The 17,892-nt window shown below is 35.1% G+C and overlaps 2 protein-coding genes across 2 annotated transcripts; both read right to left on the bottom strand.

Annotated features, from left to right (window-relative positions):
• Positions 1–1,260: 1,260 nt before the first annotated feature.
• LOC106752808 lies at positions 1,261–2,695 on the bottom strand. The gene is made up of 4 exons (XM_014634581.1): positions 2,621–2,695; positions 1,881–2,578; positions 1,573–1,814; positions 1,261–1,349 (listed from the first exon to the last, which is right to left on the bottom strand). Exons 1-4 carry the CDS (start codon positions 2,693–2,695, stop codon positions 1,261–1,263), a joined length of 1,104 nt encoding a protein of 367 aa, XP_014490067.1.
• A 3,272-nt stretch (positions 2,696–5,967) lies between these two features.
• On the bottom strand, positions 5,968–7,774 carry LOC106752842 (protein G1-like1). Its single transcript, XM_014634615.2, has one exon. The coding sequence runs from the start codon at positions 6,897–6,899 to the stop codon at positions 6,201–6,203; it is 699 nt and encodes a 232-aa protein (XP_014490101.1). The 5' UTR covers positions 6,900–7,774; the 3' UTR covers positions 5,968–6,200.
• Between the last annotated feature and the right edge of the window lie 10,118 nt (positions 7,775–17,892).

Below are 17,892 nucleotides of genomic sequence, written 5' to 3'. Positions count from 1 at the left end.
TCGATGCCAACCCTTTGACTGTAGCCCTTCGCCACCAATCTTGCTTTGTATCTCTAAACTTCTCCTTTAGAGTCCTTCTTTGCTTTGTAGACCCATTTGACACCAATTGTTTTATGCCCTTTTGGAAGCGAGACTAGCTCCCACGTATCATTCTTCCTTATTGCGTCAATCTCTTCATCCATTGCATTTCTCCAACTCTTCTTTTCAATTTCTTCTTGGAAGTTCATAAGCTCACAGTCCGCAAATAGACAGAATAAGGTAACATTGTCTAGATTTTCAGTTACCTCATAAATTTCTTGGAGACTTTGAAAATGTGGCGTTCTTTCACTTGAGCTTTCATCATCTTGAAGAGTTGTATTTGGTGAAGTAGGTGGAGTAGCAGGTGCTTCTTCTAGTTGTTGTTGTCGTTCCACGTCATCTTCTTCAACCAATCCCATTCTCCTTCTTCATCAAACACTACATTCCGACTGATGATTGTTTTCCTTGTATCAGGATTGTAAAGTTTGTACCCTTTGGAGTTGGCGTTGTAACCAATGAAGATGTATTTTTCACTTTTGTCGTCAAGTTTACTTCGTTTCTCATTTGGTACATGCACATGTACTATGCTTCCAAAGACTCTAAGATGAGAAATACCTGGCTTTCTTCCGCTCCATGCTTCTTGTGGTGTTTTTCCACTAACACTTCATGTTGGAGAATGATTGATTAGATAAACTGCACATGCAACAGCTTCAGCCCAAAAATCCTTTGGAAGTCTCTTGCTTTTAAGCATGCTCCTTGCCATCTCCAGGATTGTTGTGTTCTTCCTTTCAGCCACTCCATTTTGTTGAGGGGATCTTGGTACTGTCAATTGTCGTCTGATCCCATTGTCTTCACAATACTTTTGGAACTCCTTTGATTTGAACTTTCCTCCACGATCGGATCTCAAAGCTTTGATCAGAAGGCCACTTTCCTTCTCAATATGGGCTTTAAACTTCTTGAAGTTCTCAAATACTTCTGATTTTTCTTTTAAGAAATATACCCATGTTTTTCTTGAAAAATCATCAATGAAGAGAAGGAAATAATTACTCTTACCGAGTGNTCTTGGCTTGATTGGTCNNCACACATCTGNNTGAATGAGTTCTAATGNCTTTTGNGCTCTTGNGTCTGACTCCTTNGGAAAACTCAATCGAAATTGTTTTCCAAGTAGACATCCTTCACAAACTTGGTTGGGGTGAGTAATAGAAGGCAACCCTCTCACCATTGCCTTCTTGGAGAGTAACTCTAATCCTTTAAACTTAAGATGGCCAAATCGAAGATGCCAAAGCCATGATTGGTCTTTGTAGCACATCTTGAGACATTGTAGGCCATCACTTTGAATGTTAAGCACGAACATTGTATTTCTTGTCATTGGCACCTTTGCAATGAATCTACTTGTATTATCTCTTATAGAAAGGTTATTATTCTTAAGTTGAATATCATAACCTTTCTCTAAGAGTTGTCCTAAGCTCAAGATGTTGCTCTTCATGCTTGGCACATAATATATGTTGGAAATAAATTTATGATCTCCATTCTTTAGTCGGATGAGGACATTACCTTTTCCTTTCACCGCCACCTTTGATTCATCTCCAAAAGCCACGTTTCCCTTTACTGATTCGTCAAGCTCTACGAACATGCTTCTTTTCCCACACATATGGTTACTTGTTCCACTGTCAAGGTACCACTGATTATCCTCGCCTTTATCTTGGCCCTTGTAAGCCAATAACAAGATGCCATCTTCTTGACACCTTTCTTCAGCATAATTGACTTTCTCTTCGACTTTACTTTTGTTAGGGGCTCTACATTCAAAAGCATAATGTCCAAACTTATCACAATTGTAACACTTGATTCATGACTTGTCATACCTTGAATTCAGATTTCTTCTCCCACGACCTCTGTTAGAGTTTTCTCCTCTTTGGTTATTGTTGTTAGGCTTTCGTCCTTGTCCACGTCCATATGCACGCCCTCGTCCTTGTTCTTGACTAAAACTCCGCCTTGGTTGGTTGTGTGCATTTTCTTCTTTTCTTGAATCAATGTGTACCTTGAAGACTTGCTCCACAATCTCTTCCTTCTTCTTTTTCTTTTCTTCATAAGCTTGCAATGAACCAAGAAGCTGCTCTATTTTCATCGCCTCCAAGTCTTTTGTTTCTTCGATAATTGTGACAATATGTTCAAACTTTGGATCTAGTGATCTAAGAATTTTCTCCATAATTCTTACATCATCTAGCTTCTCACCATTTCTTTTTAGGTTATTAGTAATCGTTAAAAATCTTGAAAAGTAATCGGAGACTAGTTCACCTTCCTTCATATGCAAAGCTTCAAACTCTCCTCTCAAAGTTTGAAGACGTACCCTTTTGACTTGATTTGTTCCCTTGTAAGAGATCTTAAGCTTCTCCCATGCTTCCTTGGCTGACTTGACTCCAGAAATCTTCTCAAAAGTATCTTCATTTAATCCTTGATAGATTAGACAAAGAGCTTTCTTGTCTCTCTTCCTTAAGTCTCTCAAGCTATCTTTTTGAGCTTGGGAAAGACTTTCTACATTCTCTGGCTCGGTGTGGCCCTTCTAGACCACCTCCCAAACATCATGTGCACCAAGTAGAGCTACCATCCTTAAGCTCCAATTGTCATAGTTGCTCTTAGTGAGCATTGGGACTTGAAAGGGAAGTCCGGTATTTGCCATTATGAGGATCTTATGGCACTTGATACCACTTTGTTGGGAGGAAATTTTAAAGGCTAGAAGGAAGTGTTTAAAATTGGGAGAGGTTGGAAGATTTTGAGAGAAGGAAAGGCTTTGAGTGCTTCTAATCTTTTTGGCTTGCATTCAAATGATACAACCATCCCCTATTTATACTAGTGGCACCTCCTTAACCAATGGCTAGGATCTTGCCACCACATCATTCATCTAAGGGCTATAATTCATTCTCTAGAACTTTCTAAAACATTCCTATAGTTCTAAACTTATCTAGAAACATCTTTGGATAAACATCCCTAGATATTTTTGTACATCATTCTAGAATCTTCTAGATAGGATTTTCTAGAATTCTATTTGGGCCTTCTCTACTTGGGCTTTTATCTTATAGGCCCAATAACTCAAAATCAATTTATATTTCAACAAAATCACACCTATTCTAAGGCAAATGATGCTGCCAAAGTGCATGAAATAAAAGTAAAAACTACAGCCACAAAATAACGCAACAAAGGGATTACAGAATATGAGACAAGTGCAAAATTTGTGATAGGAACTGGATTACTATCAAGTCTTCAAAATGAAGTGTACAAAGGATGCAACTTTCTTAAGGAACTTGAAGGAAAAACATCGAGTATATGATTTTTTGGCTAAATTAAATCCTGAATTTGATAAAGTTTAAGTTGCAGATTCTCAGGAGAAAGGAAACACCTTTCCTAGAGGAAATAATTTCCATTGTTCACTAGTGCAAAAACGCTGTTTAACGTCGGTTATTTTGGGCTTTTAACGTCTATTCATCAGCCGACGTCTAAACCGGTGACGTCAATGGGACGTCAGACATCCTAACCATAAACGTCTATAATGACGTTAGTTAGTGCCCATGACCGACGTCAATAATCGTCGGTACTGGTTTGAATGGACGTTTGAAGGCACTAATTAGATGTCGGACAAAGCATTAACCGACGTCTAAGAGACACTAAAGACTTCGAAAATGTCTCTGATTGACGTCTAAAAGGTACTATAGACGTCAGTGTATACATTAACCGACGTCTAATACAGTGGTTGTGTTTTAGTGCAGTTTTATTCCCGTCTTTGGATAGCCTAATAGCACAATCTCCTTTTGCTAGTTTCCCTAAAAAAAAGCTTGTGTCTTTTGAACTTCTTATGATCCCTTGAACCCAAAACCGAACCTGGGTGATTGCTTAGTTCCATTTTTCATCCGCAAGAGGGAAAAACCACGGTGAAACGAAAACTAGACAACGACCCAGGGTCATTTTTGAGTTGAAACGATCAAAAGAAATTCAAAAGACGTCGCTATTTTTGGGAGGCAACTAGCAAATGGAGAATGTGTTACTACGTTAACATAAGAAAGAAACAAAACTGCACTAAAACACAACACAAAGAAAGCAAATTTTATTCAGTTTAACCAGAAGATAACCGATGAAAGACTAAACAAACCGTAAGCATAAAAAAAAACCACGCACCTGGGATGCAATGTCACAAGAGAGAAAAAGGACAGGAGGAAGACGATAAAGATATCAGAAACAACAATAGAAAGCCGCAACAAAAAGAATAGAAGAGGTGCCGCAAGCGAGAAAAAGAAGAGGGTCGCAAGAGAAAAAGAAGAAGAGGAAGAGGAAGACGATATCAGAAACTGAAATGCACGAAGAGTTTGCGGTTTATTTAAAATGAAACTGGGCGTCGGTTTGTCCAGATAGCCGACGTCTATAGACGTCGGTTATCTCACTAATATGACGTCCAAGTAACATTTAAACTAACTTTTTGAATACCCAGTAGACGTCGGTTTCGAGGGGAACCGACGTCTAGGATGCTGAACCGATTGACGTTTCATTTTCTGTAAGGGATGTTCACGACAGTTGTGATGGGGCACCGACGTTTATAATAATGTAGACGTCGGTGCCCCTCTAGCCGACATCTAGGGCCCTCAAGTTTGGTGAAAATAATTAATTACAAGCACATAGACGTCGCTTCCCCTCAACATCGACATCGAAAATTGAAGAATTTTTGTCTTCCCGCCTTCCAGACAGGTCTTAAACGTCGCCTTTTTGACTACGTGACGTCTAAGCGCCTGAGAATTAGGTAAAGGGAATTAATTGCAGCCCAGTAGACGTCGGGTCCCGTGAACACCGACGTCAAGGGACTGTCTTCTCACCTACCTCAGGGCATTAGATGTCGGTGTGCAGCAGTGTGGACGTCTACAATATCATAGACGTCGCCTTAACTTAAATCCGACGTCTACGTTACCAAGTTATTTATGATAATGCCACCGTTCATTCATATACGTCGGTTTACTCGCAAACCGACGTCTTTTAGGTGACGTTAAACAACGTTTTTACACTAGTAGTTCATGTAGAAGAAAGTAAGAGAAGTATGATGCTTGAGTCTCAACTAGTACATGGGTCTGCCTTGCTTACTAAACTAGAAATGAAAGGGCGATAGAGATCATCTATGGTGTATCCATTGTCAGAAACCAACCCTTCGCTTGCCTCAACAATCGTATTTTTTAATAAATTATATTATTTTGTTTACTTGCAAATCTATCCTTATTTATTCAAAACACATCCATCTATATTTATTTAAAACACAAATTATCCAAATTCGATCTATCCCATAATTTAAATGATCAAATATAAATTTTAAATATTAAATTTGGATTGTATTGAATTGAAAATGTTGGATCTGAATCTTACCCAATATATAGTGTTGAAATAATTACACCAGGGAGAAACGGAGTGGTTTTAAGCTTTACAAAATGAAAAAGTATTTTCTACTAAATAAATAAGTAATAATTACTAAAGGCTATAATCATTTGCAAATCTCTTTTTGTGGATTTGATAATGAAACTTTATTTACCTAACCACAACATCCAATCCGCTTATAATTCTTGTCGACTTTTGATACCAATTACACCATCTGTTTGAATTTAACCGTAATGTAGAAGCTAGGATTTTATTGTTATTCTTTGAAAACCAGGTATACATTGACTATTATTTCTTTTCTTTAAATTGTATCATTACCTTTCCGAGAAAAATGGAATAGAACATTATTAAAATAAGACGATAATATCTGTTAAAATCGAAAAATACTAAACCACTTCCTTATACCAATTTCTGTAAAAATAAAAAATCTAAAGTTTTAAACGAATGCGTTATTTTGAGAGCGAAAAACTATATATTCATCAACAAACACTAACCATTATGAGTTGAAAATGAATAAACAAGAGTAGAAGGGTATTATTAATAAAGAAAATCAGACTTATTCTAAAATGCAGGAATTGATTAGAAGTTTTTGAGCAAAGCATGTATAGAAGGAAATCCTACTATATGTATTAATGAGATAGTATTCTTACAAGCTTCCAAGAATGACGAAACTTGGTGCAACTCTGACTAAGCATAGAATAATAATAATAATAATAATAATAATATTATATAGTATGATAATAAAGCAGTGATTTTGCAGCATGCATGAGAATTGAGAATCAATTGAAGGCAGAGTTGGAAGAGAAATAGGAAAGGCCATCAGGGATAGAAGAAGAAGAAGTTATCCCATTTGAATCAGAGAGGAGCTGCTGAGGAAGAAAGGCAGCACCATAACCACAGTAAGTGGCATCACTTGAACCCATCATGCTCATCACATCATCCTGCGTTTCAGCCTTCTTTCTCTTCTTCTTCTCATACGCTATGCCTCTCGCCTTCGCCTGCGCGTCGCGAACTTCCCTCAGGTACAGCCTCACCGCGCGTGTCCCGAACGGGTTCATCTCCGGAGCGCCGCCGTGCTCCTCGAATGCCGCGCGTAGCCTCCCGATCAGCGCGTCCAGGCTGCCCCAGGCCTGCTTCAAGGGACACGAGCAGGGACCAGGCGGGTGGGAGTTTCCGTAGTAGGCGCAGGCTTCCGCGTGCACCTTGGTTTTTCCGAACTGGTCCAGGTAGCGGAGGAACTCCAGCACGTGGGCGCCGCTGCAGCGGGAGAGGGTCAAGGGTGGACGGTGGTTCTTGAGGTACTGCCCAAAGGTGTTCCAGTCGCGCCGCTTCTGGGACTCGTACCTGCTCAGAGGAGGGGGCACGCACACTCGCTGCGACGGTAAGGGCAAGTCGTGATCAGTGTGTTGTCTCCGAGTGGAGTTGTGGTACCCCGACATGGCGGCGGCAGCGGCGGCGGCGGCCACGGCGGCGGACATATTAAAGTTGTTGTTTTGGAGGGATTTTGATTCTTGGGTAAGAAGTAGCACCTGTGGATGTGATGTTAGGGGACTGCAGTTTGTATTTTTTTCTCCTAGAATAGAGTTGGGAGCAGGGGTGTGCGTGTGAGTGATTATAGTACAAGATGTGTTTTATGTTTGGTGGAAGATCTGTGTATATATAGAGTTGTGAAAAACGTCGATTTCAAGTGGTGTGCAAAGATGAGAGATGAGAATAAACAGGAATGGTGATTAATATAGAAAGAAAGATAAGAAGAAAAGAAAAATGTTAAAGAGATGTTTACAATGTATTTAGGGTTTATATATAAAGACGGTGAATTTGGGGTACTGTAGTTCAGGTGGGTTTGGTTAGGATTGTCTAAAGCTAGCTAGCTAGTTAGCTGGCTTAGAAGGAAATTGAAGTCGGTGATTTTGAAAAATGATTGGGTTGCGAATTGTTGAGGAATGGTCAAAGGGAAAGAGGTAGGAGTTTGGCATGATTTTGATAAGATGGAAGATGATATTGTTGAAATTGTTGGTTTGTTAGCGATGGATTTACTCAATCGAAAGGTGAGGGATGGGTGTAAGGAAGAATTTAGAAAGCTTAAGCAATGGTAATGGGGTTATGTATAGGGGTAGGCAAGTTTTTTAGGTGGCTATAGGGAGACAAAAGAGGGGTCCATCCATTTCAGAATCAAGTGATGACACTTTGAATATCACTTCTCATTTCTCAATCATTCATCCCTCTTCTTTCTTTTCCCTTCCTCCATGGCTTTAAGCTCCACGACAAAACAAAACTACCAATTTCTCCTTCAATTCACTTCCTTTCATTTTAAACACTGTCAAAACCATAACTCAATTAATGAAAAACCAATGTATTTAAATCCAATTAGGATATTTAAATCAAATCAATTCCTCACCATAAAAAATAATAAATCAATTTACGTCTTTATTCAGTCACTACTCTTTATTAGTGAATAAAATTTATCAAAAGTATTTATAGGACATTAGTGCACAAAGGGCTTAGACGTATATTTTGGATTTTTAATGTATTTTAAACAATCGACATCATTACACATCGAACTTCCACATAACAGAAGTTTATACAGACGTCAGTTAGTGTCATGTCTGACGTCAATAAACATCGGTGTAGGTCTAACTCGACGTTTAAGGACACTATATAGACGTCGGTGTAAGTATTAACCGATGTCTAAGAGCATATAAAGACTTCGAACATGTCACTAACCGCCGTCTAATGTCACTATAGACGTCGGTGTATGCATTAACCGACGTCTAACATAGTCATTGTGTTTTAGTGTAGTTTTGTTCCTGTCTTTGGATAGCCTAGTAGCACACTCTGTCTTTGCTAGTTTCCCCAGAAAAAAAACTTTCATCTTTTGAATTTCTCATGACATTTCAACCCAAAATCGAACCTGGGTTCTTGCTTAGTTCCATTTTCAACTGCAAGAGGAAAAAATTGCGGTGAAACGCTAACTATGCAACGACCCAGGGTCGTTTTTGGGTTGAAACGCCACAAGTAATCCAAAAGACGCCGCTTTTTCTGGGAGGCACCTAGTAAAGGCAGAATGTGGTACTACGTTACCCCAAGAGAGGAACAAAACTGCACTAAAACACAACACAAGGAAAACAAATTTTAATCAGTTGAACAAGAAGATAATCGATGAAAGACTAATATAATGGGACTGGACAAAGTTTAAACGGTTTAATTAAAAAAACACGCACCTGGAATGCAATGCCGCAAGAGAGAAAAAGGAGAGAGGAAGACAATGATGTTATCAGAAATTGGAATGCAATGCCGCGAAACTGCGAGTCTACGGTTTATTTAACATGAAATGAGGCGTCGGTTGTTGTAGAAACCGACGTCTATAGTCATCTAGACGTTAGTTATTTCACTAATATGACATCCAAGATAATTTTTAATCTGCCTTTTGAATGCACATTAGACGTCGGACACACGTGGCGCCGACGTCTACGACGTTGATCGGATTGACATTTCATTTCCTATCAGGTAAGTAGATGACGGTTGTCCTGAGGTGCCGACGTATATAACCTTTTAGACGTCGGGCCCTGTTACCGGACCTCGAAGTGCTTGGGATTTTGGTGAATAACATTAATTACAGGCACATAGACGTCGCTCACCCAGAAAGTCGACGTCTATTTTGCAGAAATTGATGTCTTCCCTCCTTTCGAACAGGTCATAGACGTCGGTTTTTTACTACGTGACGTATAAGCGCCTGAGAATCAGGTGAAGAGCATTAATTACAGCCAGGTAGACATCAGCCCCCCATCACAACCGACATCAATAGGGCCGGAAAGACTGTCTTCTCGCCTACCTCAGGCCCTTGGACGCCGATTTAGTGCAGAGCGAACGTCTACTATATCATAGACGTCGTTTGTCCTAAAAACCGACGTTTCGTTTACCAACCTATTTACGATAATGCCACCGTTCATTAATATACATCGGACTACCACTAGCCGATGTTTGATGGGTGATGTTAAACAACGTTTTTGCACTAATGAAAACTAAAAAAATTTGGATACAAATATATATATATATATATATATATATATATATATATATATATATATATATATATATAATAAGATTAACACATATCTAACAAAGGTAAAACAATCTTTAAAAAATAAATTTTTGTAATTTTTTGAAAAAAAAGTAACGTAAAAAATGAAAAAATAATGTTAAATAAATATAAAAGAATTGTGTTCAAATATATTTTTTTATACATATAACAGGTACAAAACACTAGTAGAAAAGAATGAAAAGTCTTTCGTACCATAAAACTAAACCGGTGCCAAAACCTTATTTTCATCAAATCTAGAAGATCAATCACTTTTTATCTCTAGCAACAACACTTCATGCACAGTGTTGTTTAGTCGAAAATGCAAAGAACACTTCACATCCATCTACAACTAAATGCAGTACTCTACAACCGCAATGGACATTGAACAAAAGAAGAAGTTACTACTTCAGAAAAAGTCATTCTATAGTTAAAACAAACTTCTTTTATTTCGGTTTGTGACCCATCATTCAAACTCGTCATTAAAAGTCTAAAAATTTTATAGCGGTTGGGTTAACCGTCGTTAAATTTGGAAAAAAATAAACACTAAATAAAAAACACCATCGTCAAATTCAAATTTAGACACAAATAAAAACATTGAAAAAGTTTATAACAACGGTTCACCAACAGAATTGTCATTATACTATAAGCGAAAAATATAAAAATAATTAAAATTTTTAGAGCACGATGGTCATGATTATATCCATAATTAAAAATGTAATTTTTTTTAAAATGTACTATTTACAATTTAGTTATGTTCCAATTTTTTCATAGGTCATCCAGACAATTCTTTATAACACCTGCAGAGAGATAATTCAAGTGATTTAAAAACAAAAATCTAACTAATCTTTTAACAAAGTTGAGGAATATATATATATATATATATATATATATATATATATAAGTATTCTAAAATAACTATAACTTTTCAACTACTATAGGTTTTTATATCTAAGAAGAAAATACATTCCTCGTAGTTGAACATAAACTAATGCCTTTTTTTAATCCAATTTACTTGGGTCTTCTGCAAAAGTGAGTTGAAGTTAAAAATTGTACACAATGGGTTATATATAACATATACTTTATCTTTATCACTTTCATAACTGGTTTGCACAGTGGTTTTTATCCAGTGGATGACATAATAGCTACATTCATAGTTTCTAGTTTGTTTATTGTACTCTATCCATAGTAAAAATATTTAGATAAATTAAATAATAAAAAAGATAAATGAGTGATATCTTATAAATATCTATAGGAAAATCCATGTAACCTTTTGAGTTGTGACAGTTGATCTATCACTGCATATACTATGTCCACTAAAAGCACTAAAATTAAAACATTCGAGGTTAAAAAACATGACATTATATATTCAAAGTCAATGTAGGCATTTCCTAAAATAAACTTACGTCTCTACAATACTTTTCAAGTAAAGAGGGGATTTTCTATGCAAGAAGCAAATCATACAACAACACAATTTAGTACTGATAGAACTAGCAACTGTCAATGAAAACTGTATTGAAAATCAGTTAAAACATATTTAAAATTTCAAAACTATAAGTTATTAAATAAGGATAGACTTACTTATCTATATATGGAGCAAGGTAAACTTGTTTCTTTTGCTGCATTATGGAATTAATGATGTAATGTTCATCTCTACTCTCTTGTTACTTATTGAAGTCATGAAATGAGGGTCTATAAACCCATATTTGTCATCCTTTCTCGCTTCTAGACATAAACCATGCAAGAACCTAACTTTGATACATTAATAACATATGTGTAATAATGTAACGAATAGAAAGGATTTTAAAAGTTAACTTACATAATCCATAATTGTAGAACAAATATGTTTAACTACTCATTACCCGCTAAGATCCCTATCAAATCATATTTATATATGTACAATGAAAGCTCGTTATCTTTGCCAAAAATAGTGACATCCTAAGGAATCACCACTAGGTCTGTCCCTATGGCGATAGCAACTTCCCTCAATATGGCTAGTGGATCCTCGAGATTTTTAGCCGCATGCAACTCTATTCATGTTTCTACACACAAAACAAACATAACATTAGTTAGGATACTATATACTACATATATAACAATATTAGTGAAGATACAAACATATTCACCGTAGGTTAACATCCTCACGAGATGTTTCAGCCAAACGATGAAAGTTTGCAATGCTTGCGAAAAAATAACAACCTTCGATGTTAGTATAGGAACTACAACATCACCATGACATACAGTCTCCACCATAACCTTTACCAAATGAGAGGGTAGACTATGACTAACATGGTGGAACCTTAAAAGCACTTCCATAGGCCATCAATTGGGTGGGAGATACATCAACCAATGTGTACAACTCACATTAACAACCAAAGCCAATATCATTCATCGTTTCAACTCTAGCTAAACAACTCCCTTTTTTGCTAACTCTTACTGAAGGAAAAAGGTCAAGTTGTACTCTAGTGGGGAGCTTTTGAGAGAGTAGTCAGCTCTCTAGCCGTTTGTCATATGCTTCCAACATCATTTGCCACTCTTGTATCATCTTTTGTCGCTTGTGTCTTATTTGCTCCCGTTCTTCTCTCATCTCCTATGTAAAGTCATTTTTCATAAGTAATCCTTCGTTGGCACATAAGTAACCTCGAATCCCCACATTGTATCCATCAGTACAAACACATCCAAGGTGTTTAGGTAATCCAAGAGTAGTATTAAAAATATCTTTCTGACCATGAGGATTGAAACCACCCTAGGGTTGCTACTTAACTAGAGAATCCTACAACAAGGAATCATATATAATTAGATGACTTTAAGTTGAATAACAAATTTTAAATTAAACTATTGAAACATCTTTACTTATAATCCCCTCAGCTATTTGTTATGATTCTTTAGAGGTCCATGTTTTTTACTTTCATTTCTCATGGCAGGATGGTGGGGATGGAGGTTGAATTGAATATGCATTATCGCCTTCGTTGCCAGATGTAAAACGCTAACTTCTTTTAAAAAATCTTCCCTTTTTACAAAGTGACTTTGCAAAACAGAAAAATCACATCAAATAAGAACAAATAAATAAAAGAGTATAATGAAGAAAAGCTTGCACATGTGATTTTTATACTAGTTCAAATCAAAGATCTTACGTCTAGTTGTTAATCTCTCTAAAAGGGATATTAACTAACAACTAATAAATAAACCAAAAACTTACAAAATGAAGTAGAGTAGAGGTTTAGAATACATCTCTCTTGATAGATAAGAGATTAACAACGCATCCTTTTGACATACATAAGGATGAACAAACTTAACTTTTTTTTTTTTTGCAGATGTGCTATCACACATAGCACCAAGTTTAGATAATGCACTAAGTTCTCAAAATAGCTTTAAGTTTTCATAACTTTGAAAGACCTAAACATTGTGGTATATATAGGCTTAGTTCGAAATTAGGTCAGAAGATCAAGAGTCTTCTTGCAACTTTTGTGGATAATCGATTATCCCAAGTGATAATCAATTATCTACGAACCTTTTCAAAAGACAATTTTTCTGAGACAATTGATTATCCCTAGTGATAATCGATTATTTGTGAGTCATTTCAAGAGTTCTTCTTCTAGGATAATCCATTATCCTAAGCGATAATCGATTATTCTAGAAAATATTGTCATTCCTGATCTTTATTGGAATAATCGAATATCCTAAGTGATAATCAATTATTCCAGTGCGTTTCTGAAAAAATGCTTTAATCTTGAATTCTCTTTAAGTTGTTGTGATATTGACAAAGCTAAGTCTAAAATAAAAGTCTAAAATAATATATATATATATATATATATACACACACACACACACACAAGTCTTGATATTAACCTCCCATTTCTCACTTTCTCAAATTTGTACAAATTGTTTCCAAGTTTCTTCATCAATGTTTTACTTCGCACACAAACTTTCACCTTTTCTTGAACCATATACATAAATTGTGGTCAATTTTGATTTAAATTGACACAATTTGGTTGCAACCAAAGGCAAAACCTTCGAATTTAGCATCCTTAAATTAGGGATATCAAAAACCACTTACATATATAGGGAGAAAAATAAACATACGTACATCTCCTTAGTAATCATAGTAAGGCAAAAAATTTAGGCAATGTCTTACCAAGATATCTTTCCAAATGATGCTTCTCTCTTGCTCGGTAACATGATCCAAAGATGGAGTCAAAATAGATACCTTGTCATGATCAACAACTTCAATATAGGTGCTAAAGATTTTTGCAAATGATCTCGGTGCTTTACCAATGTAAACATCAATAGTCACTTGAATCCCATCACCATTACCTAACGTCATAGTAAGAGCCCTTAATCTAGGAATTCATCTACAAATAAAAGGGCCAAATTGAGATTTGTTTACGTGAAATTTTTCCAACACGTGTCACTATCACTACCACGTCACACTATCTTTGTCACGTGGTAGGATTACAGATGACAACGGATCGAGTCGGGCACGAATAGTTTCTACCCGTTATCCAACCAACATAAAAAAATCTATGAATTTTTTTCAACCCGCAGATATCCGTTAGATACATGCAAATATTTTTAAAAAATTATTTATGTTTTTAAAAATTATTTTAGCTTTCTAGAATACATTTTGAATAAAGTATGAGACATGGACAATCCAAAAGGTTTTGGGCTTTTGAAGGAAGGTCCAACGCTCCAAATCCTATTCCAATGCTAGCAAAAAATATTTCATCCATTAGTATTGAAAATGATAGAGCAAGAGTCGTTATTAGTGAAGCCATTTGAAAAATCACTACAACTATGGCCATTGTCCATTTCTTACCAATAATATATGAAGTTCTTCCACCACTTCAAAGTAGAGAAATAATGATCAATATACCAACTAAAAACTCTTCATTCAACTCTGATATCTTTATATATTCTTTTATGAATATAATTGCTCCACTCATCACACCAACATCTTATAGTTGAAAAAAGTAATTCATGTAAATGTTTTTGAACAAATATTTATGTATTGTAAATTTATTGCTATTTAATCATATTTCCTAGTATTATTCCTCCTTGCTTCCTATTGCAAATCATCATTGTCTTCCTTTAGAAGGTCAAAATGCATCCCCTTGTACTCATTCTTTGATCCTAAAGAAATTGTAGACGGCCCCAGATCCCTATTGCTATGTTGTTGGAACCTCATACTATCTCTTGATTCTTTGTAGCTTGTAGAAATATGAAATTGTTCTTGGACCTGACTTATGAAATTCTCGTTTGGCTGTGTTTGGTGTTTAAAGTTTGAAAGGCAGAGGGAAACGTTTGAAGGCTGGAAAGGTTTACAAATATACCTTTTTCGGTGACACGCCTAAGCCTTGAGTCGTCACTGCCAAGTGTTTGAATGCGAACCTGAGTAGTACGTTGCCAAATCCTTGTCGAAGATCTTATGGTTGGTGGGCTTGTCACGACAAAGGTTGTCATTGTCCATGGATAGATCATCTCGACGGGGTAGGCGACGGGAATGGTGGTGGCCTCGTCTCCACCAATAAGCTCATAGATAATAGATCTGAAAAAGAAACTAAGAATGAAGAAAGTAGGGAAAGGAAAAAGTGGTACTTTGAAGAGAACAGTATCACTCTTGGTTGGCGGACAGTGTCCCATATCTGAGAAGACTCATCTATCAACAACAACTTAAACCTAAGAGTCCCAGATCAGGAAGAAAATAAAAGTGAATGAGCATAAAAAAAAAAAAATAACACCTCCATCGACTTAAACCTAATAAAGGATAAATATGTGATTTTATTTTCTTAATGGGTAACAAAAGTACGGATAATATGACATCTGAACCCGACCCGTTAATACATGGGTATTAAATTATCCACGGGTATCAACTACCAGCAATGAGTTTTATTCGTAGGTATCTAAAAAAAATTAAAAATTAATAAATATTAAAAGAGTTAAAAAAACACATACTGATGACATGTGGTAAGATCAAATTACATCTCATTTTTAATATTAAAAATCCAATTAAAATAACATAAAACAAAATAATCTAATTGAGATTCATATACAAACACATGGACCATCGGATAGTTTTAACTAGAGCCGTCAAAATGGGTCACAACCCGCGAGTCAACCCGGCCCGTCACGGGTTCGGGCCGGGTTGGGTTTGAAAAATACAACCCATTTATGTGCGGGTCAGATTTCAACCCGACTCATTTAGACCCGGCTCATGCGGGTTGAACCCATGGTGAGCCGGGTTGGCCCACCAACCCACCTACCTAATTTTATTTTTTTAATTTATTATTTTATTTATGAAACCCTAAAAAAATAAAATACTATCTTCACTCATTATGTATACCAAAAAAGTAACCTCTGCTCTCACAAATCACTCTCACGGTACTTCACTAAAAAGAGCAGGTAAAACACCCTCCCTTTTTTCTTCTCTTTTCTCTACATTTTTGCTTTCTCACTTCTCTTTCTTTTTTTTTTCAAAAACCCTATAATGACAAAAAATAGGGATTTGCAAATTTGTTTTTTGTTTTGGGGGATTTGAAGACATGAATTGATTTTTTTCATGTTCTGACATGCTTGTATCAGATTTTGTTCATTTTATTTAAACAATTTGAGTATACATTATTTGAACAAACTCTTTTTGATATTTTTGAATTTGGGAATTTATGTTACAGATTAAACTATTAATTTTTTGTTGATGTTATTGTGTACTGATTCTCTTTTTTTTTTACTAATATTTTTTTATTGATTGTCGGAATTGGTCTTTAACATAATTTTTTAGGAGTGAAATTTGTTTAAATTTAAATTATAGAAAGTTTGTATTTTTTTTTATTTAAAAAAATATAATTAAATGGGCTAGTAAGCCAACCCGTTTACCCACCAACCCGTGGTGAGTCGGGCCGGATTCAAGTTGTTTTGGCTCGCTAATAAATGAGTCGGGTTAGGTTGGCTCACTGAGTGACCAACCCGTGGTGGGCCGGGCCGGGTTGAGCCAAATTACCCGTTTTGACAGCTCTAGTTTTAACCTAATATTTATATAATACTTTGGTAAAAACTTTTTCATTATTTTCTTAATTTTGATAATCTTATTTCACTTTTTCTTTTCTTTTCTCTTTCCGTCTCTCTTTTTTGTTTCAAATTTTTATATTTAAAAAATAATTCAAAAAGGGAACAAGTTGAAGAAAGAAACTAACAGAGGGGGTTGTGATAAATGTTATAGGTGAATTGAATGAAGAGATATTGTGTGTGGAAATTTGGTGTCAAATCTTCAAAATGTGACACAAGTCAAGTCTAAGCCTTTATGCTTGATGAACTTATGTTGCGTACGATTGAATAATTAGAACGTCACTTTTATCGATTTAGTTTTCTTTTAACTAAATATTGTTTGAAATATATATGACATATACCCTATAGCACCACCACGTGATTATAGCCACTTTTTTTCTCTAACCATGTTCACTTTAAATTTCAACTTTTAAGGTGGAAATGAAGATAAAACTCAAACTACTCCATGAATAACAAAAAAATATTTTCGTGATTACATTACCCTTTTTTTTTTTTCAGAAATCCTTATTAAAAAATAATTTTTATTTTTCATATATCTGATGTTTTATATTTTTGTCACTGATAATTTCTTATTTTACTTTTAATATTAAATATGTTACAATTCAATAATAAGCTTAAATAAATAAAAAATCAGTTCATTGTTTTAATTTCAATATTAGGTAATAAAAAGCCCAAGTTGTCCCATCTTCATTCAGATTGTACTGAAGTGACCATATTTGATGGGCGAGAATCAAACTAATGAAAAATAAGGCTGATTAGTATTTTTTTTTTTTGAAAACCTTTTGTTATTATATAAAATTTTTAGTATTTTTTTTATAATTTTTATTAACAGTTTTAGGGTGTGTTCTTTTGTAGTGATGGAAAGGAGATGATTTGGGGGAGATGATTTGAATGGATTTGAGTGGATTTGAGGGTAATTTTTTTGTTGTTTTTTTGAGTGGATTTGTGGGTAATTGAGAGTGGATTTGAGAGCAAAGTTTATGAGAATTAGTGTAGGATTTGATTGATGTGACATATTTAAAAAATTAATTTAATTGGTAGAAATTAAAGATTACCAAAATGCCCCTAGTTATTAAAGTAATATAAAATTATAATTATTAATATTATAATTAGTAAAAGTAGAAAATTTTAATTGGTAAGAATATAAGATTATTAAAATTCCCATAAAAATAATATAAAATTATAATTATTAATATTATATGTAATTCTAAAAATTATTATAAGAAAAGAAAAAATAAAAATAATTTTTTAATATGAAAAAATTGTATTATTATTATTATTCTATTTATAATAATAATAATAATAATAATATTATTATTATTATTATTATTATT

This window comes from Vigna radiata, unplaced genomic scaffold, assembly GCF_000741045.1.
Source record: "Vigna radiata var. radiata cultivar VC1973A unplaced genomic scaffold, Vradiata_ver6 scaffold_48, whole genome shotgun sequence".
Taxonomy (NCBI): domain Eukaryota; kingdom Viridiplantae; phylum Streptophyta; class Magnoliopsida; order Fabales; family Fabaceae; genus Vigna; species Vigna radiata.
The sequence above is the reverse complement of the archived record's forward strand: the minus strand, read 5'-3'. Positions and strand labels throughout refer to the sequence as shown.